This window comes from Echeneis naucrates, chromosome 5, assembly GCF_900963305.1.
Source record: "Echeneis naucrates chromosome 5, fEcheNa1.1, whole genome shotgun sequence".
Lineage (NCBI taxonomy): Eukaryota > Metazoa > Chordata > Actinopteri > Carangiformes > Echeneidae > Echeneis > Echeneis naucrates.
Genome location: NC_042515.1, coordinates 9,436,691 through 9,462,437, shown reverse-complemented (window position 1 = coordinate 9,462,437; position 25,747 = coordinate 9,436,691). Strand labels below are relative to the sequence as shown.

General features: G+C 41.4%; 1 protein-coding gene across 3 annotated transcripts in view; it reads right to left on the bottom strand.

Moving 5' to 3' along the window:
- The window catches only part of atp2b2 (ATPase plasma membrane Ca2+ transporting 2), a 92,848-nt gene that overhangs the window by 40,806 nt on the left and 26,295 nt on the right, over nt 1–25,747 (bottom strand). For all 3 annotated transcript variants that reach the window (XM_029503298.1, XM_029503300.1, XM_029503299.1), the window contains exon 2: nt 19,938–20,685. In XM_029503298.1, coding sequence (XP_029359158.1) covers nt 19,938–20,136 — 199 coding nt within the window. In that variant the 5' untranslated portion in view covers nt 20,137–20,685. The remainder of the gene's footprint in view (nt 1–19,937; nt 20,686–25,747) is intronic.

The window sequence follows — 25,747 nt, the reverse complement described above, 5'->3', positions numbered from 1 at the left end:
TCTCACACCACACACAAAACACTTCTAATTACCAGATCGAGCCATGGCCGGCCATGCCTCTGCATTCCTTATATAATTCTGCTGAAGAGATGAGGGCTTTGAGCTTTGACCTCATCCACCTCCTCATACAACATGAAACTCTGTTCATAAATATGTTTCACTGTTTCATCTGCACCACTTCACCCTGGCTTGAGGCACAATGTACTTTTAGACTAATGTCCAGGAAATTATTCTTAAACAGCAGCGGTGCTTTGACAATGGATGATTTAAGGCTCATAATCCAAACAGCACTACCACAAAGGAGCAAAATTTGGTGTGCCATTTTTTTTTATTTTTTTTTTAAAATTCAAAGTGTACTGTTCATGTTTTCTTTTTTAACCCTAATCACAGAACAGTGTGCACTGTGTATGAACGTGGGGCATTACATTGATATAATAATATAATTTTCGGGCCTTAAAACAAAGTATACTTTACCTAAATACTGTGCTTACAGTATGTCATGAAGTAAGAATGATATATGTTCATATAAATCAAATTATATTTATCACAGCTACACTGCTGAACCAGAAAGTGCTTTGAACCTTAAACTACATGTACATCAAACTTTCAAAGCTGGAGGGATGGAAATGAGTCCTCTCTATCTTCATTTGAAACTATTCATCACAGATTCCTATTCAGCTTTATCACTGGTCTGTATAGGGTTGTTTTCCAGCGTAGCTCTGCTATCAGGTTACTGAGCGCACAGACACACACACACACACACACACACAAGCACCATGTGCAGTCATTGTCTCTCTCAATCTATGTCTCACTCCCTCACAACCACACACACTACCACAAGATTATGTCACACATGGCACGTCACCGGGTCTCCCAGGAGTGGCCCTGTGCTCCACCTGATAGCATCACTGCTGCGCTCCACCGTTTCGCATGTCTTTGACTTTGAAAATCTTTAATGTTGCCCCGAAGGGCAACTGGTTTTGAAACAACATTTATCCCTACAATGCATATCTCATACGAGCGCAATAAAATCAGACACCATACAAATAAATACAATGAATGCAATGAGTACATGGAGTCATCACCATTCCACCGCTGCATCAATCCCTTCAGCTCGCCTACAGCTTATTTAGAAAATCAATGGCAGATGGGACAAATGATTTAAGGTACCTGTTTGATTTGGCCTTGCAGGGAAAATTATACAGTCTCTTAGAAAGGAGAGGGTGAAACTCTGCATGAAGAGGATGAAGACGGTTTGCCAAAATGGCATTTGCCCTCTGAGTGGCTCAAGCTTTGTAAACAGAGTCAAGATCATTTAGGCCAGTGCCGCTCGTCTTTTGGCAGAGATTAACCACGTTCCTCAGTTTATCCTTGTTTGGGATGCTGAGGTTACCAAACAACGGATCATAGCAAAAGTTAAAATGGATTCAATAAAAAATAAATTAAACATTTTAAGAAACTTTTTTACCAACGTTAAAACAGCTCACTTTCCTCACATAAAACAACCTCTGAATGCCACCATCTAACAAAATAGTCAAAGACTGGTCCCACCTCATGGTCCTGCAAGAGGCCAACAATCACAGAGCCATCAGTAAATTTTATTAGAAACCTTGACTCGAACATGCTCTTACAATCATTAATGTGGAGCATGAACAGGCGAGTTGACAAGACGCACCCCTGAGGCGAATCAGTGGAGCACAACAGGCTCTCAGGCAGAGTTTCATCAACACAAGTCCTCTGCAGTCTCCTTGTCAGAAACTCAATTAGCCAACATAAGGTTCCAGAATCAATGCTGGGTATTTTAGAAAGCCTGTGAGCAAGAATATGAAGAAAATGTGTCGCTACAGCCTCATCCACCCGTGTCCTGGGTTGATAAACAAATTGGAGTGGATCGATCACTGTCTGTGTCATCCATCCATCCATCCATCTTCTACCGCTTTTCTGTTTCCAGGTCACGAGGGAGTGCTGCAGCCAATCCCAGCCAACATTCTGTACACCCTGGACAGGTCGCCTGTCCATCACAGGGCCCACACACAAAGACAAGCAGAGACGAGCAACCACTCACCCTCGCATTCAGACCTACGGATAATTTAGAGTCATGCGGACAATTCCTTTTTTCCATACGCTCAAAATTTTTCATCACCACTGAGGTGAGAGCCACAGGACAACAACCAGTTAATATCTTTGGTGATGGTACCTTCACCACTGGGACAATATTTGATGTCAGCACATATGATTTATGATTTTGGACATATGATGATGCATCTGTATCCGACTAAGAAGAAAGAGGATAAAGAAAAGACAGAAACAGAAATAGTATGAGAGAAAAAGAGAAAAGAGATCAGCTTCACTTGCTTGAAGAAAAGGAGGAGTTACAAAGAGGGAGAAGGAGCGGACAGAAGGAGGGCAGGCTGAAAAGAGAACAAATCTAAGCTCCTACATAGAAGAATGCCCTGGTTACAAATAGATCAACTATAAATAGCCTCATTATCCATTTTCTTTTAATTGCCTCTTACATGGGAGGGCCTTGCATGGTCTTCCATTGATCCACAGCCCTCTGCCTCTCATCACACACAAACATATCTGCGTGTGTGTTTGCGTGTAGGTCTGCGAGTCATGACCTCTTGCATGTGCTATGTGCATTGAGGTGTGCGTGTGTGTAATAAGGTTGCCCAAGCATGCCTGCAGTTGCTTGCCCTGTCACACTGTAAATAAAACGACAGCTCATATCATCAGGCTTTAGCCAGCTGCAGTTGGTTAGACACACAAACGCACACATAAGCACATGCACAAGCAGAGATTAACTTCTTTATACATATCCACTTTCAACTTGTTTTGAACCCCTTTGACGTTCTTACCGAGGACAGGTAGACATTTGCTCTGACAGGAATGCTAAACTGCTATAGGCGTAGTTTAAAAATGCACCATTCTGCACCTGGGAAGCCACTTAGTCTTTTTCTGCTATGTCATACTGTATGCAATGGTGCATTGGTTCAGGAGGTAAAATGCTTGAAGTACATTCTCCTTAAATGCCCTGGAGATGTGAGCTATGCTGTGATCAATCTCCCTAATCATTAAATACTCATTGCTTCCTGGAGAATCCTCTATTACATCATCATTCCTTCCTGGATTGCCAATCGCAGTGCTGCTTACTGCTGGAGATTCATTTGCCAGATTTTGAAACATTGCAGGCTAAATACTGTCTGCCCACCTAACTGCTCTGGCAGTGGATTTTTACGAGGCAGTGAGAGGGCAGAAAAACTCTGGTGATACACACATGAGTCACACAATTCTCAGAAAGGATTAAGGTTGATAGCAAATGAATCTTCTTGCGAAAGCTCATTATCAATTACTAAAACCTGACCAGATGCAAAAGAGTCCGTACTAAATGCATGTGATCGATCAATGGGAATGGATATGAAAGGGGTGCTTAATGTCAGTGAAGCATATTGCAGTTGTTTTTATGAAGGTCCAAAACGTGAACCCATTTTGGCAAGGAACTTTGAGTCCACTTATGAAATGAGACAGGAGATGACACTTTATTATTAGCTTTAGCTTGCAGTTCCTTTTAAGAGCATCAGCTGATGGACTGAACAGACATTGGGCATCTCAATATGTTAAATGGCAAAGACATATACCATACCTGCAATACATCCTGCATTACAGTCAAATTCATGAATTAATGGTTACACCGGTGATCATAGTTATCATGGGTTAGGGTTTCCAAATGAGACTTTTTATACTAACTTGAATGTATACATTAGAGGGATACAGTTACAATTTTGAATGTGAACACCCATGAGACTTAGAGACATGAGGCTTAACTTCTAATCATGGCATTCATCATTATTTGGTTCTTTAGGTTCAGGGGGAAGGGAAACTCTGCTTCTGTAGTTTAGTAACCAAGTTGGCTTTAAAGGAGCTTCTTTAGAAGACCATGCAGTTTGGCATCATAACAAAACTAAAGTGATTATAATAAAATACTGTACCGTTACAATTAAATTGTTTTACTTGAGCTACAAAGGTTCTTTTCATTTATCAGTCAATTAATTGGCTGATTTATCGTCACAATTTTTAATTTGCAAATGACTGAGCAGAACCCAAAGGTATTTAATTTACGTTGATATACAACAGCAAATGTTCCCAATGAAGCTGGAACCACCAAATATTTGGTCTTTTTGTTTATTAATAACTGATTACTAAAACTCCTGTAAATTAGTTTTCTGTCAACTGACTAACTGACAAGGCTACGCTACATAATTGTGTTGTTAGTTACTTTTTTTTTTTTTTTTGACTAAATGAAGATTCCTCTCACCCTTTTCTTCACCATTCTTACTGTATAATTTATGGCTAGTAACGCACTGATCTGTCAATCAAACGTAGCAGGATGTGTGATTTAGATCTGCTGTCAGTCCATACCTAATAACCTAATATCCAGGTATCAAATAGACAAGACAGAAAAATGCAAAAAGATAAGAAAAAAAAAAATCTTTTTTCTGCATGTGAGGATGAGGATTTTTTTTTTTCTTTTTTTTTTTTTGTACACTGAGCGGGAACATGATGGTGTATTTTAACAGTTGGCCGTTTTTTGTCACTGGCTAAAAATAGATCTCCATGGAAACACTATGCATCCCATTCCTTTGGTGGAAATACCCATGACTCTGAACCTTAGAGAATATGCAAATAATGGAAGTGTGTGCGTGTATATATGTGTCTCTTCTTTGTGCTTCTTGTCTGAAGGCATGTTGGCATGAGTACCGGTTTGTTCTGACAAAGAACAGCTAAAACAGATGGGATGACCTTCAAATGTCCTTGTAACATAGACACGTCATAGACGAGCAGCACGCAAACACCGTTTGGTTTTTCTTTTTTACGGCATGACACATTACTATAGGTCAGGTCAAACGTATCTCGTTGGGTCTCAGAACGCAGAACGCGCTTCTTTCTCCCTGCTTTGGTTTTATGTTTGCATCAACTTTTTTACCCGCTTCACAATCCTGTGAGCCACAGTGTTCAAAACAAGTCACCATAGCAACAGGGTTGTGCGATGATCATCATCACTGTAATGGCGCAAAATATCGATGCTTTTTTCTTCAGTGAATCAATGGCTTCAATCCGTATTTTTTTCAGCTTTCATCATTTTAAAGAGAGAGGGGCATGTGGGGGGGGGGAAGACAGAAGACAGAAAGGGTTGAAGTGTGACTCATGAAACATAAGAGAGTGAAAACGAGGGAGACAGGGACTGGAACAGAATGAGAGTAGGCTGGATGTGGAGTAACTCTATGAATAATAACCCATCAGTGGCTAAAAGGTGGATAATTATCATGCCTTCATTAGAGGATCGAAAGATGGAGTGACGGAGAAATGTGTCACGCCATCCTTGAGAATGACCTCTATCATAACGACACATTTTACGCCATAAAAGAGGAGCAGTTTGATACCGTCCATACAAAGACAGGATCGAGGAGAAATGGCCTCAAAGGGCGAATGTTTCTAAGCATGACACTAAAAGAAGGTAGAAATGTTACGTGTCGATTAACGACTTGTATAGCAGGCTTTTGTTTGTTATAAGAGACAAGGTGGGAGATGCTACACTATCACATTCATTTTATTTTATGGGGCTAGTTCAAGTTTGTAAAAGCAGTGGATACTTTCACATTAGCCCTCTACGTATTATCCTTCTTGTGTGTTCATTTGTATACAATGTTCTTGACGTTGTATATATGTCCAACAAAAATCTTATCTGATACATCTTTGGAAAATATTTGTCCAATTAAATATAGATTAGGTTTTTCTTGTAGTACATGTGTAAAATCATTGTGGAAATGGTCCATGGCAATGTTTAATGCAATTTTACTTCATTTTACATCATCCAAAGTGATACATCTTCCACACAATAAGTCTGTGATAAGTTAAATTCTAATACATTTCTCTAGAGAGAATAGAAATAAGATAATATGAGGGGATTAATCAATGCTGAGCGAGATATTAGGAGATAAAAAAAAAAAACAACGAATTTACAGTAAGCACAGTTTTAGAGGAAATGTTTCTCTTCTATTTAAAGATTACTGAATAAATTAAAATGAAAATGTGTTTTTCCTTTTTGGATACGTGCTTGCATATTTATGCTTATGGCGGGCTGATATATGGGGAAAAGGTGAATGCAAAGCCCTGGGCCAGCATTAGGGTAAAAGATAGTTACTATTTTTGAACTACTTTGAATTTGAACAACTCAATTACACTAACTATTCCTAAGGGTGCCCCCCCCACCCCCAGCAGCACAGCAGGCCCACCCACTGCTGAATGAAGACACTTTCTGTTGAATTAAGCCCTTTGCCTCCATTAAACTTTTTCAGGGATGGTTCTCTAATTTGTTTTAGTGTACGCCTGTTTGACGGGCTCATTGCTCAGACAGCAATGTGTTTGTGCATGCACTGATTTTCTTTATGCGACGTGCACTGTCAGGACTGAGAGGGCACAGCAGGAGCAGAGCCCTCTCCGTGAGGATGAGATGATGTGACATGTCTTCATTGTAGCAAAACACACGCAATCTTGCACTTTTACATACACACCATTGAGCACTCACATTCTCGCAGGCCAAACATTCAAGCAGACACACTGCAGTGTATGCAAACAAACAGCTGAGGAAATACATTCTCTCATTGCATGTACAGTCACAGGGTCACATGAGCATGAACACATGCTTGCACGCACACACACACACACGTATGCTCTATCATTCACTCCCCTATGGACAGCCCCATCGAAAAGGTAATGGACTGGAAAGTGACTCTGAGTAGTGTCTGACACCATGTCTATCCCATCGTGAGTGTGCTGTATGTATGTGTGTATGAGTGTGAGACTCATGTCACCATTCTGCGCTCCATAATGGTGGGCTTCTGCTTGTGTGGACAGCATCATACATCAGTCTAATATGGCAGATGCCCAGTGCTACATCGTGACACAAAACAGAAATCTGCTCAGAAAAAAAAAGCCGTACTTGCCTACAAGGGACCACCTTTAAGGCCTTTTAGCCTCAGTTTTTTCAGTCCTTCATTAGAAGCCTGAACATTTGAAAATATCCTTTGACGTTTTCTACGAACATGTCCAAATTCCAGAGCATTTTTCAACAGTTACCCAACAACCCAAATTAAATGTATGCTGAAATGCCAGAAATTAAATATGCAATAGTGTGCGAGTGTGCATGTGCTCGAGTCTACGGGGGCAGCTGTACAAGTGGGTGAGTTTTGCTGTCAGGCTTTATGAGCTCTATGAGTCTGACTCATGCGAGAGATGGTGAAGCGGAGTGAGGGAACACAGCGAACAGCTCTCTCTCTCTCACACTCACATAGACATACATGCATACATACCTTCATGCATATGGACGATATAAATACATCTAAATCGATGCATGTGAAGTCACAAACCTAAAAAGGCAGACCTCTCTTTCATTAGGATAAATCATTTTTATGTCACAATCATATCTTGCACAATAAACTAACATAAATGAGCAGGAAACTTGTATGGCTACATCGCGAAGATAATTATTAACCTCACATTCAGCTTATAGCTATTAATACTCTGACCTAATGTACACACCTTTCTTCTGACGATGCCTCCTGCAGTCGTGAAGAAAAAGCTGATTATGTAATGTTACGCAAGACAAACAGGCCTCTGCAATTACAGAACAACAACAACAAAAAAGACCAAAAGCAGTGATTGGTGCATGCTGCTAGGGACGACAGCATTTGAATATCCTAAGGTTCACTTCTGAGACATTTTTTGGAGGCCTGAAAAGTAGCGCATGAAGAGCAGCACATAGGGGAAAACAGAAACAAGCTGAGAGTGACTCATGTGGGATGAAAGCGTCAGTGCAGATGGGCCTTTCATGAAAACTCTGTGCTTGGGTGAGGGTCCGGTTAAACCCAGTAGGTTTGAGCATATGACCAATATGAGAGGGAAAATACGAGTAATCGTATTACTCGTAAGATTACGCCTCTATGTGATCTCATTCTTATGTGGCTATGGTTCTGAAATGTTTGCATTGGTGGGAAGATCCACTGCGTCTAACCAAGTGCTTTAAGCTGTATCAAATAAAGACAAATCTGTGGGCATCTGTGGGTGTATGCTTCACCAGCTGGATCAGATAAAAGGTTCACCGGGTTTCTTCTGTTTTTGCTAATCTGAGCTGCTCTTCACCCAAAACAAAGGTCTGAAGATAGAGGATGTTCCTGGAGGCATTTTTTTTTTATTTGTGATGAAGGGATAAATATAAAAGAATATTTGATTTGACTTTGTTAAACTTGGTCGTTGCTGCTCGGGTGTACGTCTACTGCGTCAGTGTGAAGGTTCATTGTACGAAACAAAGAACAGCTGTATGTGTTCCCGCTCTTTACAAAGCTGCTTCTTATAGAACAGAAAGGTCTACCAAAGACGGCAAACAATGTGCATCTGAAAGTATCTGACAAAATTTAGGATACTGTGAAGAGCTCCCCCTCTGTGCCCATGGCAGTGAGTGATAATAAGAAAAGAGCTTTAGCAGGACATTATGATGTCACATTTAAGTTGAAACTTGATGTTTTGGCTATAAAAGGTTAAGATTCGATTCTATTATAAATTTGTTTAGATTTTTTTCAGTAATATTATATGAATTATGTGATCTTACATTATATTATTATCTTAAATGTTAAAATGGAAACATTAAGAGATTATTGTTCTTGGTCTGTACCCATAAAGTTTAGCTGAGATGATTTCTATTGAAAAGATTTTCATTATTAAAACAGATGATGTTGTGCTCAGACAAAATAAATCACCAAAACTTCACTTTGTTCTCCTGTACCAAGATGAATGTGTGAACAAATGTGTTTATTAAGCATGAAAAATAAGGGAAATAACAACTTGAGCCTCTGATTGAAGTTATTAGTCATTTGGTGTAGCTGTTTTACCAAAAGACCATCAGACACTCTAACGTTAGCTGGACCGACTTCCCTCGACGTGGAGACAACATAAATGAGACATCTGTTTACTGCTTCACTTTGTAAGGGGAGATGTGCGTGTGTGTGTGTGTGTGTGTGTGTGTGTGCACAAGAAAGGGAAAGCGACAGCATGTGAGTGTGTTTAGACACAAGGGCTTAATGATGAAGGTCATTAACAAGGTCAGTAACTTAAGCTCGCAGTTTCAAACTGTTCGACATTTCTGTCAGTCATCTAGCCATCTCTTTTAATCCACTAACTGTCCAGCGAACACGATTTCTGTAAAACTGCTGGAAGTGCTGACAGTCTTCAGTCTCCTTCGACTGATGAAATGTCACTGAATTCTTACTTACTTTGGAGACGTTGTGATGAATAATAAAGAGCCGCTGCTGTCCACAAGCTTTAACAACCCAACTGTGCCTTTTTCACGTCTGTCTCTCATTTCCACGCGTGCATAAAGTCAGACACCTGTTATGCTTCATTTTATGTGTAACCAGGTTGTAACTGTAGTTATATGGAGCTGTTACAATGACTTTTTAAAAGTGTTAACATTATGGAACAAATGACAGCTTACTGCAGATTCTCTCTTGCATATAATAATAATAATAATAATAATAATAATAATAATAATAATAATAATAATAATTCATTTTAAGTAATTTCTAGTTTTCCCAGAGGGTGTTTTTTTATTCCTTACCCATAAAACATAAAAATCTAATTCTAATTCCACACAAATATGCGCCTGCACTTGCACACAATTCATCCATTCAGCTCGATAGCACCCAGCCACCCACCCCTCACCCTTGAAAGTGAAAAGGGTGATCATCCACAGCCAAGAGGCTGAAAGAGAGAGCGACAGTGGTCTATCTGCTGTCACCCATCTGGGTGTCAGTCTCTGGTTTCGCCCAGGGGCTCAGATAAGCTCCAGGCACAATAGGGAGAGCTATTAAAATTCAAACTACCAGAGAGAGTCATGAAATAGTCATGACATGTAAGGGAAATCTATATCCTCTAATGTGCCTGCTTACTGCCTGTCTGCTTGTAACTGCAGGAAAAGCATACGAATACCATGTTTTCTTTTTCAAACAGAAATGACCATGCACGTCTGTGCAGAGTAATGCAGAGTGATCTTTGCGTCGTGCGGTTGCACTGCGATCGGATTGTAACGCGACTGAGTCCATGAAATCCCTTCCAGAAAGTTCCATCTGGTGCACAAATGGATGAATGCATCATCTTTAATATCACTGACATTGAGCATGTAGTTACAGTGTGTTCAGAACAATTGATTTTTCCACATGCCACTAATGTTAGGCTCTTCATTTGCTGTTGGCATGGTTATGTTTTACGTACTTCTGGGTAAAGTCCACTGTAATACTGCGGTGTCAATTCAGCGCGTATATAACTGACACCCTGAAAACCAATTCTACCACGGAAGGTTTTCGCAAAAAGTCCGCAAAAAAAAAAAATCCCAAAAAGAAGATTCCCATGAAGCCCTTTCCATTATATTTCGGATAAAATTGCGATAGCTGTGATGCCGTCATCTGACCTTGTAAGACTGACACACTGTAATAGCTGTAATGATTTGTTTTCATAACAAGTCAGTGACTGATTTTAATGCTTTGATCTCTGCCCGTGGTAAATGTGACGAGCTTCCCCTGGGCACAACATTACAGGCTTGGCTTCTGCTTCCTTCAGGCCAATGGGCAAGGCATGCAAAGATCATTTAAAGGTTCGTAGAAGGCGAAATTCCAAGTTAGTATGAGACAGTATCTATGTTTCTGTTCCCTCTTCAGCTGCTGTTCGGCTTTTATGGATCATTCTCTGCAATATGCATAAAATCAAAGTTCTGCGCCCTTGAGCAAGGCATAGCTGGATCCGATCCAAGAATGTGTCTGTTCGTGTGCCCTTGAGAAGCAAATGTTTTCTGTTTGAGTTGGCAGCAGTGCTACCACCCTTGTTCTGCCCCACAGCAGGAGAAGAGAGAAGAGAGAGGTCAACGCAGGAAAAGAGCTGACATGGGGGGGAAACAAGCTGGTTATAGCCTGGGACTCTGCATATCAGGCTAAAAGCATCACCGTGGCTGTCAGTTTGCTATCTATACTTCTGGCCAGTTCAGATACAGGACGGCTGAAAGGACAAGACCTGGGAATATATTCAGCATATGACCGCAACCTGGGACACAGAAGCATTTCGACAAATTCCGTTTGCAGCGACTTACATTCACTTGCCGAAACTTAGTCGGCCCAAGGTTCAACGGTTACCAGTCTTTGAAGTGCCAAAGGGTGTGACACTACTCTGTGTCAGCTGTACATCCAGGGCACTCAAGTCGACAAGACTGTCACCCAAGTAAACGTAAAAAAGAACAAGATCAAGCCTTGATGAAAGTGCTGGTGATATACCATCACTTATTTCAAACGCTGGCAGCAAAATGTATATCATGTGTTAGAGATGACCACAATAACTGAATTATATGATAATGAAATTAGATTAGATTCAGATTTCAGATGCCTTTTACAGTAAGTATAAACGATAGTTTGACATTATTTGGTTAAGTCATTTGGACGCTGGCGATATCTGAACTTACATAGAATAACTGTAAGTGGAGTGTAATGATTTGTGGCGTTGCATTTCAAATCTTGAAATACTGGGGGAAGTTTGTGTCATGCCTACTATATACCACTCTGTACACTGTTGTATTCCCTCACACAGACACTCATACTGTATACTGCGGTGAGTCAGCATCAGGCTCCATGATTTCAGGCAAATAGAGTCTGGTTTTTGTGGTTTTTGGCATCTGTCCTCTTAATTCAGTCAGACATCTCTTGGGACATCTGACTCTACTGCCAGCCGTGTCCAGCATCTGGGTTCGTGCGTGTATGTGTGTGCAAATGTGTGTGTGCGCATATCATATATGTCTGACACGGTCACATTCTGCAGCCTCTTCAATGCTAATAGTTTCACAAAAATCCCCTTCCATTATAGCTGGTAAAGGAATAGGGTTGACCAGCTTTACTTTTGAGAAGGAAATGTACAGCACCATGATTATATATACATTTAAAGCCCGTTCCTCATATACAGATTAAGGTTTAAGCTTGGGCATTGGATTGTTATAAATTTTGGTTTTAGACCTTGTTTACTCTCTGTCTGGGAAACCTGCCCAGACTGTACTTGTCCAGAGACAGTGCTGAAGCCCTGATATAAAAGCCCAAACATCTGAAGTGATTGCACTTCATGACATGTCCCAGCAGAAATTTTCAGAAGCCATTACCATTTGTTTTTTTTCTCTAAACCTTGTTCATCTTTTTTTGCCGCAATAAAAAATTGGCACCACTTGGCAACAGCGCATTCTTTGGCTTCCTGTTTTATGTCAGACCATCAAATGTGCAGTTATAATAAAATGTAAGAAACTCACTGATGAAGGGTGGAGGGCTTTTCAGTTTACAGTAAGCTATCAAGCTTTCAGAATCGTTTATTCCAGTAAATTATCCTAATTTGCCGAAGCAATCTTCAAGATGATAAGGACAAACAGTCTAAGGGACACGTCCTTCGTGAAAAATGCAAAGCTAAAAACCAATAGATTGTTACCTATACAATTGTAATATATTTCTATTTCTATATACATATTTATATTTTATATTAGATAATATCTATTTCATACAGAATTACAACAGACATACAACAGAAAAATCTTAAACTTCTTTGCATTTGATTAATTATCATTGATCGGAAATGAATTAACATGAATTTATCATTATTAAAATCAGGATTTTTCAAGACATAATAGCATTAGCTGAACTGCAGCACACTCCTTGCTCCGATAAATCTTCTTTATGTTGCATATAGAGTGCTAATGCAGTGTGAATGACTGACCACTGAACGAAAATACTGCCTCAGCCTGCCTCAAGGTCACCGCTCCTACACTTACAGAGGAACACCTGTGTGAGTAGGTGTGTGTGTGTGTGTGTGTGCCCATGATGTGGTTTTGCTCCCTCACAGAGCAAAAAGACTCTGTATCATTTATAATTTGTCCTTTGAGAGCCATTTCTCTTTGCCTCCTTCCCTGCCTCCTATTTCATTCTCTTACTTTTCCTTACCTCTCCTTCCCCTTTTATAGAGTCACTGGGGGAAGGAAGGAGAAGGGAGGGCAGAGCGGAGAGGACTGCAGGAGGGGGAGCAGTGGAGTTGCAGTGCAGGAGAAATTGTCCTTATTAAGGAGATGGCGGCTCCATGTGAGCGATCCCTTGTGGGACAGAGATTAAATAGACTACGTCAGAGGGGAACGCACTCATGGTGCTGCGACTGGAGGACGCGATTATTATGATCACCAGGGAGGGATTGCAGGAGGGTGAAAAAGAAAAAAAAAAAAAAGCAAGGAGGAGAGGTGGGATGAGGGACAAACAGACAGAGAAGAGGAGGAGAAGGGTTAAGAATAGAACAGGAGAATGTGAAGAAATTTAGAGGAACATACTAAACTGTGGACACTATTTCAAGGGAGGGATAAAAAAAGACTACACAAAAAAAAAAAAAAAAAAAAAACAGGAGGGAGGATGGCTGTGAATCCACACAAATATAAATAAATAAAATGGGGAAGCAAGGAGATGAAAACGGAGGGCAGAAAAGGTGTTTTAGCCTAATTCTGCAGTCCCAGACAGGAAAAGGGGAGGAGAGAAGAGAAGAACTAGAGAAGGTGAGGAATGATAGATGATAGTGAGACAAGTACCTGAGTTATGTATTAAAGTCATAAAAGCCTCGTCACGTGAAGAACACATAGGTCAGAAACAAAGTCAGACTTGTAGGAGGAATAAAAGAAGTAAAATTAGTACAGATAATGGAAACTACAACGCTACGTGTGATGCTTGATGGGCAAGGAAAGGAAAGGCTCGACCCGACCCCGGATAAGTGGATGAAGATGGATGGATGGAAAAGAAAAGGAATGGAAAGAAAAGTGGAAGAAAATTGGATGCACAGGAGCTAATTGTTGGTTACAGATCAGTGTGTGGAGGGGAGGATTTCAGTGTGTACGGGTGCGAATCACATGGTGATTAACAAGCCAGTTGCCCATCTCAGTGATTGGACTGCACAAGAACCTGTGACAGCCTCCTCCCATGAGAAATATGGGCACAGTGTGTAATGTATCACCTGGCCACCATCCAGTACTGTCATCACTGCCACAACAAGCTAATCAGGGCTGCTCCCATCTGGGATTTGCTATAAACTCGACTGCCCTCAATCAAAAAATGTTTTCTTTTTTTAAATAGGTTTAGATCCTACTTCTCTCTATCTTACAAAACGTGAAGCTACACTTATCTTTCTAGTCTTTGCTGGCGTGGAGCGATATTAATGACCATTAAGTATTAACTTGGGTGCAGACACAAGTTTAATGTAGAACTGGTGTGCTACTTTTCCAGCACTACTACACTGATACTAACTCAGTTGAAGAAGTGAGAGCAGAAGAGAGAAATGATGAAGGTTATAGATGTAGAGCATGTCTTTTTAGGCTACGCTGTACACCGGCCCACTGGGAAACCAGCGGTCGACCAGCACACGGAAATAGAAATGGGAGCAAAGAAGATAGAGGAGGAGATGTAAGGTGTGGTGAAAGATAATAATGGGAGTGAGAGAGATGGATAAAGGGCAGGTGGAAGGACTGATGAGGAGGAAGTCTGGAGGAGACAGGATGGAGAGGTATGACGGGAGAAAAGTAGCAAGGAAGATTAAAATAAGAAGACATCTCTGACAGGCTTGATGCTTGAATGAAATATTTCCCCTGTTTTCAATTTAAAAGTTTCCTTTTACAGTCATTTGCTTTCTTGCCAGTAGTTAGATGAGAGGGTTGATACCACAACCAGGAACCACTTAGCTTAGCATCGAGGCTGGGAGTGTGGCGACAGCTAACCGAACAAACTAAATCCGCTTACCAGCGACTCTAACGCATTATATCTCATTTGTTTAATCCTTTAAAAAAAAAAAAAAAAAAAAAAAACACGGTACAAAACAATCATTTACTACTTTAAAGGGGCTTATATTACAGACTACTTTCTGGCCAGGAGCAGTTGCCAGGCAACCAGCAGAGAAAGCCACTGCTTCTAGGCAAGAAATGGACTCAGATTGGTATCACGTTTCTCATCCAAGTCTGTGCAATTAACTAGTATTTTACTTACAATGATTTAATATAACGGCCAGTAGTTTAATAATATTTGTCTGCTACTTGGCATGGAAAACACAAGGTGGTGGAAGTTTTAATAAGATCAAGCCTAGGGCAGGACTATTAACACTTTAGTCAAGATGTCAGATTAGATGTCCATTTTTATGGTTGATTAACGACCAATACACATAAAATACAATTTTTGGGTGGTTTAGCATTGGTGAGTATCTGCTGGTGTCTCTGGGGTCTGCACAAAGGATATGGTAATGTTAGATATGTAGGTGAAGGAAGACTTTCTACTTGCTGTGAAAGTCATATCAGGGAACTGGGGGCCAATAACAGCTGGAGAGGAGAAAGCAGTTTTAAAGCGGCTGAAATGGAGTGTGGTGATATTGTAGAGGGCAAAAAGAAAATATTAGAAGTGAAAGAGGTGAGAGTGAGAGTAGAAAATTGAGGGGTCTTGGTCTGTTGGAAACAGATTTATTAGATTTATTTCCTGGCTCGATATAAGTTATTTAAGAGAAAAACTGCAGAAATTTCCTGTTGGATTGATTTCCTGCTGCATATTCAAAGTTCCTGCTCCATTAATTGGCATTTAGCACTATCTCCCCTCCGCATGCATGAGATAACACACTTTGGCGTGTCAAGCCAAAGTGATGTACAGCTCTGCAGACAGTGATCTTGAAGTTACTGAAAAGGTGACGATGACAGTTAAGTTTTTAAAATTTGTCTGATGGCTGATTTGATTCGGATCCATGTGTAAGCTAAAAATCCACAGAATCGGTTTAGTGATTTACATTTAAACATCATTCACTACTTCATCTTCATTAAAGTGAAATTTACAGACATGTTACCTGAATGTTTCTCACTGTTTTGGGGACAGAGTCCATGTGTACAGGGTAGCATGTACATCTATATTTATTTCTATTTATTTCCCCACAAGGTCTGGCTAAGCACCCTCCTACCCCCTTTTCCGACAACATCAAAGACCGTCTCTTCATCCTCCCAACGCTTGAGGAACAGCTTTGCCCTCCGTGCCCTCACAACACTCCACTCCCTTCCCATAATTATTTACCACCATGCTGCAGCTTTCCTCATTTCTTAAGAAAACTGTTGCACTGTGCACACCCACAAGTCGTTTTTTTTTTTTTTTTTCCTGCCAACAAACAGGCTATGCTTCAGGCCACTTCCTGACACTCCTTATTGAAAACTAAGCAGTAGGCTGACATCTCATCTGGACCCAGAATGACTCATGCCCTTCACCTTCAGGCTGCCAAAGGAAAACGCTAGATTCTTTAACCCACAGTCACCTACAAGGAAACTACAGGCAACTGCATGAAGTGTACAGGTATACAGCACAACGAAGCAGGCTATTGGGAAAACTGGATGGTCTAAACATGTTATGTGAGCTTAATCATGAATATAAAATGTATGGAGGCAATCAATGCTAACTTAAAAGAACAACATGAATTTTTACTTTGTATGTTTTAATTGCAATTTTATCACCTTTCTCCTCCGTGGAGTTAGGAAATTGCACATCCAGTCAGTGAAATGAAAGAGAAAATGAAAAACAATAAGAAAAGAAGCATCTTTTGATTCCCAACAGGTTTAGTGAGCTATGTTGTTTTTCCAAACCACGATTACGGCACTGTATGTCCGGCACTGTTTTCCTAAAAATGATAATGCATAGTGAGTATCTGTGCTGCAACGTGCAGCGAGCAGAAAGGACTCTAACCCTAAGGCATACATAACTTAGATTTCTTATTATAGGAATAAATAAACCGGCTCTCAAATATCTGTCCGTTGGACTATTATTTGTGTTTTATTTAGACTTCATAGTATCATGTTCTTCAGCAACACTGCTGTAGTATCTTGTTGGTTGCATTTCTTTAGTTACACAGCCATTATAAATTAATGCTGCAGAACGGAGTATAGCCAATCATGAAGTGTTAGTATCATGTAAAAAGACTAGTACAGACTGCAGCATGCGGGGATAATGGGTCAACTGTGCAGCTTACCATCAAACTCAAGCCCCCGGCGACACTCACACATTAACACCACATGTTACTACACATGATGACAGCAAGTAGGACAAAATACCTTCCAGGATTATTTCCATGATCATATTTCTGAGCTAACATATGTTGTGTGGAGCAAGCACACAGCACACCAGGGGACCCTCACAACATAAACATAGAAACACCTGGTATCACTAATGCAAATAGATGCACCAGATACCATCAGTCACTTCTCACTTACTGTTCCAGTGAGAGATATAATAATTAGCTAACTATTGATAATTATAACCAAGGAAGATGGCAGCACTGCGGCATAGTGGTTAGCGCTGTTGCCTCCAAAATAAGAAGGTCGCTGGTTCAATTCCTGGAGCCTTTCTGAGTGGAGTTTGCATGTTCTCCCCGTGCTTGCGTGGGCTTCCACCGGTTTCCTCCCACCGTCCAAAGACATCATGTTTGGGTTAACTGGTGACTCTAAATTGTCCGTAGGTCTGAGTGTGAGCGTGAGTGGTTGTTGGTCTCTGTCTGTCTCTGTTTGTTGGCCCTGTGATGGACTGGCGACCTGTCCAGGGTGTACTCCGCCCTCACCCAGGGTGAGCTGGGATTGGCTCCAACACCCTCTCACAACCAAGAAACGGCTCAGCGGTGGAAGACAAAAGAACGGATGAATGAACCAGGGATGAGAGAACAGGGGCATCTTGTTTGTTAGAATGACTGCTAGATATTAACCAAAACTCACACTTAGGTGTGTTCACAATGCTCAGTGCTGCTGGTTGTCAAAAAAGTGACTATTTTGCCAGTTTCCAGTTTGGGACACACAACATTATTAGCTATCTGTGGAATGCTAAAGGGAAAACGTGAAGGAAATACAGTCCAGTAGTTTGCTTGAGAATTGAGAAGCATGATATCTCCTCATTTACTTCAAATTGTTTCTTTGTCTCTTTTGAGGCTTTGATATGAATTCGTGAGTGTTGGGCAAATGCCATGTTTGGAAAATAACTATTGGCTTCCACTCTTTGAGGCTGCAATGTTTTAATTTTTGAGTCATACTTTTCTCATTTCTTCTCGTCTCTTTAAGGTAATTTGTTACCTTGAACAGGGCAGCAAACAAGAAGACACCTATAGTCGTATGTCGCTGCCAAGAATGTTAACGTATGAGAGCTACACTGAAATATCAGTTAAAGTGTGTAGGCAAACCGTTTATATAGAAACTCTGAATAGTCTTTACCGAACTGTAATGCTGTGAGGTAACCTTTAACATCCGGAGCTGACGTACAAATCATTGCTTTTTCTTGTATGTTTTAAGTTCACAAAGTTTAACTGTTGGACACAGTGATAATAAAATGACAGGTTCAACAAATCAGATTACCACAAACAAACAGAATGTAAATAATTACAATATTCCTAATTTTATGTGGGAAGTTTCATTACTTTAATTTATGGATTTATTACAAGTCTGCAGGCTTCAATCCCGCATTAGTGTTTAGTGCACTGATAAAATGTAACATTCATGTATCGCATCAGAATACTCGTGAGTGCGGGAAAGGGAAATTATAATTTTACGTCTGTTATGATAATTTTATTGCCAATCCAAATTCAGTTTGATTTCAGAACTGCTGTATCACAGCGCTCATTGTCTCACTATGATGTTGCCAATATACTGTAGCGATGAGCATTAGACATCTCACCCAGCATCGCACACACTGTTCACAAGTGTCTTTATTTTAATCTTTATTTAACTCTCTGACTTGATCTCATGTACTCGGCTGTTGTGTTGCTGTAGGTTGTACCACCAGCTGATCACAGCGCTGTTGGACGACAAAGTCAGGAACCACAATCTTCTGTGACTGATCTGTCTATAAGGTAACAAGTTACCGCCGATGTCACACAGGTGGCACGACATGAATACTGATCGATGAATGTGGATGATTTCAATAAATAATGGATAGACAGCTAAAGAGAGAAGAGCGGTTCTGCATTAGTCCTTTGCTGTTGCTCCAGGTGAAGCAACAAAAATTGTACCCACACATGATGTGACAGATTTAAACGAGTGCATGACTAATTATTTGAACTGCTACAGGATACAAAATACATACAATAAAAGGAGTCTGCGATAGTCGAAAGGGCTCACATCACCATGCGTAATGTGATTCCTTTTTTTCTGAAAAACCTACGTCGAAAGTATGTTGCACATGATACAATAAAAACATGGAATTAGAAATGTAGAACTGGTATTGCAAAATGGAAATAAGTCCTGTGTTTTTACAAAACAAAAAATATATACATAGAAAACAGGTACGGAGATGGGTTTTCTGCTATCTCATTCCATTCATTCCTACTCCATGTTTGCAGACACATCAGTACAAGCAATGTGGCCAAAACCTTTATCCTGTTGCCCCAGAGACCTGCCCCTTAATAAGGCTACGGCTGATTGGCTGACAGGGAGGGTGGGCAGGTGCTTGTGTGGGAGAGGGGGATCGAGGGAGCTAAACTGTCCAGAGACATATCTATGCATGCTAAAGAGGTCTAGCGTTCACTGACCTAAAGATATTTCATTAGTCCCCCCCCCCCCAACCTTCTCGTGCTTTTCTCCACGTTCATTACGAGGTTTATGCATTTCTGCTTTCACCAATAGATTTTTTAATCAAATAAAGAAGATATACTGAGTAAATAATGATCAATATCGAAATCGGCAGCTAATCCATCATCAATGCCATGATTAGCTCAATAACGAGGAGTAGAACAAATTCCTCAACACACACCCACGCACGCACACACACACACCGACCAGTGTGGGAACTCACCTTCTGTGGGTGAGGTTTTCAGTCGCTTGCACAGTCCCTCTACGCCCCCGTAGTCCTCCTGGAGCTTGACCACCGCCTCTGTGCCACGCAGCTCCATCAACGAGCGCAGCTCCATGAGCGAGCAGCCGAAGCCTGCCGCATGGTTGCCCTCGTTTCTTTGGTTCTTGGCATAAAAATCGCTGTTGGACATGTCCCCCATGATGTCAGCTTGTCAAGTCAGTTAGATTAGAGTTCGTTATTGCTTATAGATCAATCAAAATGCTTGTACAACAGAGACGTGAGCTCAGTCTCATCCAAAAAAATCCAAAAGAGTTATCAAGCAGGCAACAACCGAAAAAAAGAGGGGGGGGGGTAAAAAGTGGGTAAAGTAGACGGACACAGAGATTAAAAAGGGAGGAAAAAAATCCAAGGGCATAAATCGACGAGCAGCTTCTCTGTTTCAGAAGAGGACTGTCAGATTAGCAGACCAAAAACCATCAAAGACCAGAAACAGAAGAAGAGGAGAGATAGCAGCAGAGAGCGAGGAGAGGAGGGGGTGAAGAAACACAAGTGGGGAGCATCCAGGTGAGCGTTGGACAGCCCCAGTGGTCAGGTCCTGAGAAGGGCAATGATGGTGGTTGCAAGTCCTGTCGGTCTCAGGCTCACCACGGCTGCAGTCCAAACCCGCTCCATGTGTGGCTTCCCATTGCTGCGATTCTGTTGCCTCCGCTGCCTCTATGTCTCTACATGGTGGTCTTCCCCATTACTGCTACAGAGAGAGGGAGAGAGAGAGAGAGAGGCGAATTCATGAGATGAATTCAAACAGGACAGGAGGTGAAGGGAGGAGGAGGGGGAGACACGGAGACAGCACTCGGTGAGTGTGATCTCAGAGCAGGGCTGAATGCAGCGGTAGATGCTGCACAGCTGAAGAACAGCCTCTCCTGGCTGCTGCAGTAACTGTGGCTGTGCTGCCTCGATCTACTGCTGCTGCTGCTGCTGCTGCTGGTAACCTCATTCTGAGGACACACTGACGGAGACAGAATGAGGGAGAGAGTGAAAAGGAGAGAGAGAGGACATGAGAAAGAGAGAAATAGAGAGAGAGAGAGAGAGAGAGAGAGAGAGAGGGAGGGAGGGCGGAAAGAAAAGGATGCTCCTTTCTGGTGCAGAGCAGAGAGGAGCTGTGTGCGGGTGGGAGGCTCGGGCTGCTCTGACGACAAAGCGGAGAGGCAGCACGTAACGCTGCACTGTCATAGGGAGGGTGGGCTGAGCTGTGGAGCTGCTGCTGCTGCTATCCCACCACTAGTTCTCCCTAATTCTACCGTAAGTGACCTCTCCTATGCAGACACTATGGTGAGACATTCCTCTGCGCCTGTCGGGTTAATGATTGCACCTCATGTTTGTAATTCATTTGCATTAACTGCACATACATCTGGCTTCCCTACTTTGTCTATACAGGTTTGGCTGATGTTTTTCTCCAATTTCAGTGGCCAAGCATAAATTGAACAAGCTGAACAAAATAATGTGCAATATGATTCAAGGCAAACATCTGGCACGCTGCTGCTCCTTTATTAGCAACGTACCACTGATACAGAGACCCACTGGACTATCACTACAGAAAAAGAATTTCTCTGTGCGATCCTCACAAAGAGGTCCTAACACAGCAATAAAAAGTAAAAAAAAAAAAAAAAAAAAAAAACTAAATGTGAGAGAGCCCAGTGAAGATCATATTCAGTTAACATCAGCTAAAGTCAGGCAGAGCAACTAGACTGATATTGTGAGGTCAAAACAATCAGTGTGGCTACAGATCCGTACAAGTGCTTTGCCATTCGCTCAAGGTTTTAGTCCACATTCAGGACCTTAAGGAGTTCATCTCACAGTAAAAGTCAGACACGTACAATGCATGTTTAATGTCTTCAGAATAATCCATTTAAATGAACAGATAATCCTGATGTGTTTCAAATGGGTTAAATAAAAAATAAAACCATTCCAGAGCCGACAGCTGCAGTGTTGTGACTCTAATGTTCTACTTTTAACTTTTTATTTTCCACACAGTAAAAATTCCTCATTGCTTAAATGGTTATGTCCTATCAACATGAATTTATAATGAATCTCTGGCAAGGATATGAGGCAACTTGGTTTGAAAAACTATTTTCTGTCATAAAAATTATTTTCTGCAGTAAAAATGTCTCTTATTTAAAATCTTCTTAGTCATCAGCTTCCCTGGCTCAGTGGCATTTACTGTACATGAATAGGACATATATCAGCTATTTTACTGTTACAGGACTTTCATGTGAGAATGGTCTCAAGAGAGGGCTCGGCCCCACCTATGCTGTGAGTCTAGCTCCGCCCCTGTACAGATGGGACAACCACCAGAAAGGATTGTGTGCTCAGGAACAGCAGGCGGCGACCTTGTGTCAGCGGGATGGTGAGAAGCCCTGCCGACATGTGAGTACACATCTGTAACTCCGCAGGAACCCGCCCTGTCTGCTAATGAGCACCACGCCTTTCTGAAGTGACAAAGCTAGACAGCACTGCCTATCAGACGGGACTGACCTACTCAACCTGCTGAAAATGGATCTACAGCAGATTGAGGAGGGAATTTTTGGACTAAGCTCTCTTTATTTCCCGCCTCCAGATTACATCGGTAATAAAACCTTATATATCCCAGCTTCCTCAGGTTTTGGGATGGTTTTGTGATTTCTTAAACAAAAAAGAACAGCACAGGACGTGTTAGATCTTCCTCTGTCCCCCCCCCCCCCCCACCCTTCGTCTGCTGATCAGGTCCAATCAATGTTTGCTGTATTCTGTGAATGCCAAGGCAGACATCTGTGCCAACCAGATCTTCTGAAACCGTCAAATGAAAGCAAACAAATGTTCTCCCAGGATTATATGTGTAAGTGTGTGTGTGTGTTTGTGTATTTGTGTGCTTGAATGGTTAATCAAGTGGCTGGCAGAGGGGCAAAAACTGCATCCCACAGGTAATTCTCTTTTGCACCAGATGGACTACCTGCAAAAGAGGGACACTACCTCCATCACCACTTATCCCATGTACCTGCACTGCACTCCCACACCAAAGTATGGACTGGTTTCTGCAAATGATCAAATTATAAGTCAGATAAAAGACAGAAGAGGAGCCAGCAGGAATCTGGTTCCTGCAAATAGCCGTTGCAATTTTGAGCTGGTATGTAGTACAGGTTGTCGATCTGCCTATCTGCAAACCAAGAATGCTTCTGTTCACAAAAGATGAAGTAAATGCACCATGATATGCCAAGAAACATCAGCGTTATTCAAAAGATGAGGGCAATCAGTCCGTCTGTATCCTCTATAATTAATAATGTCAAACAAGCTTGAGGGCATCAATTAATTGGGAAAAAATCTGAAGAATTGGCAGCATAAGAAAGCCATGGAATTCCCCAAGCCAAAGTTTGATTTAAAGTGGGCCTCTGCATTGTTCCTCCTTAATGTTCTGCCCTGTTCTTTATTGACATAAAAAAAATATATATCATTGAGAATAGAACTCAGAATTACATGACAGATTTAACACCGAATGTCAGTGCAGCCCCCTCAGCAACATCTGTTCATGGTCAGGCATGTTATGCTGTATATTTCCAGCTTCACATGGCCGTGTTGGTGATGTAAACGGCTGGTAGTGGTGTTATATTCTGCTGGCAGGCAGTTGCCTATGTTTAAATTACAGTGACGTGCAGGAGTGGGAGAGATTGAGATGTGGGAGGATAATGAGGAAAGGAGAGAGGAGGAGACAGGAGGGAAGATGTGAATAGCAAAGGATTCAGATCGACAGAATAAAGAGGGGAAAGCTTCGTAAGAGTAAAAGAGAGGGCAAGAGCAAGCGAGCGCCCCGAGTAAAAGATGTCCTTTTGATAAAATGGAAACTCAGAGACACATACACAATATATACAATGCCATACATATACAGTATGCACACAAAATTGATATCCTCGTTCCTGGGAAGAGAGGGGCAGCTATTGTTGATGTTTTGTCTGCTTTCACAGAAATCCCAATGAGGACATTGAGGACAAAATGTTTCTTCTTGCTGTTAAATCCTTTGCACATCGAAGGAGAATTTTTTTTTTTTTCCTTTCAGTTAATAAAAACCTTCAATGCTTCCACCACCACTCACTTGCTGGCTACACGTATACCTGCACCCTAGTCTGCCTATATAAATGCTCATGATAGCTCGACAGTGACTAATGAGTAACATATCACACAAAGAGAGAGAAGAGCGTTTGAAATAATTACATGCTTTTTACGTAAAATGCGAGGACACTTAATTGGACTTCATGAACTCGAGCACCATATGGGATCCACATTTAAAATGTGCAGCTCAGTGGCCGGAGGCTGAGACCAACTGAACCACATACTGTACAGTGCTTGCTTTATGAGCGACTGAAGAAGAAGCATAGATGGATGCACTTACGCGGCCAAAACGTTAAATGAGCCCACTGCTGGCAAGCAACAACTCTCTTTGCTAACAAGAAGTTTGCACATAATATGATACAATATAATATACTAATGTGCTCAGTTCATGCATCACAAATCAGTTGATACCGTGTGTCTTCCTATCTAATCAATAAATTGGTACATTGATATGGTTTAGTGATGATATATTAAAGGAGGGTTAGGCTAAAAATTTACAGTAGATGGCCCTTTTGAAGCTATAGCTTTTATTGCTGTTGAACAAAAAGTCCAACAAAGTAAGTTTTGGCTGATACTGTGATTCTGTCTTGATGATATCATCGTCACCAGCGTTATCAACAGCTTTAGTTTCTCTCTTCATCTACCTTCAAGACAAACCTGCTTAAAACTATCGCAATATAACATTCCGCCTTAGTGTTGATTTCATCGTCACCTAATTTTGATTTGCTCTCTCTGGATCATGCACAATGTTTAATCCGCTGTGTGTCTGTTCTGATCTGCAACTATAAAGAACAAGTGATAATGATGAAACATTGCTGGAGAGCAACGGCTGTGTTTTCTACCATCCGAAGCCCCTGGACTGGCAAGCAGTGGGCCGTTTGCTGTCCTCCACTGTGAAACCATCCGCATTCTCCGTATGTGCCTGTCTCAAAATGTCCTTGAGCACAGTGAGGCAGAGCAGAGGTAAGAGCTGTGCACACTGCACCATCACCAGCAGCAGCAGCAGCAGCAGCAGCAGCAGCAGCGCTGACATATAGCCCCCCCTGCCTGTCACAAAAAATGCTGCAGGAAATTTCAATGACGATGGAGCAACGCTGCACACCTGCATGAAAATATCACATTATAATTTCAGATGACAAGCTGACAAATGCCCATGAGCTTGAATCAGAGTGCAAGCGTTTCATTTCAAATCATTTTTAAAGAAGTGATCCGGGTTTTTCATTGAAACAGGGTGCTCATGTCAAAGGACCAAAATCACACAATCGCCTTACAATATGATGCAATTAATGCAACACTAGTTGGGGGGGGGGGAACAAAAAAAAAAAAGAAAAAAAGAAATCAACACAGTGTCACATGCAGCTGCACGAGGACAGACCTTCTAAATGTGTTGATCACAGTGACTCCACTTACTGTAAATTACAGCAAACGCAGAGGAAGGGAGACGCTGGTAAAATAAGTGCGTCAGCCAAACGGTTTCTGCTTTCTTCAGTTCAAAAGGCTTTGTATATTATTAATTGACAGGGGGACAAATAACGCACCTGCAACATTCAAATAAACAACCCAATGAATCCCAAAATAAAATGATTTCACTGTGTCTGTGCATTATAGTTTCTGCAGCTATTCATTTGTAAAACTGATTGGTGAACCATGTTAAGGGAATCTCCTAATACACG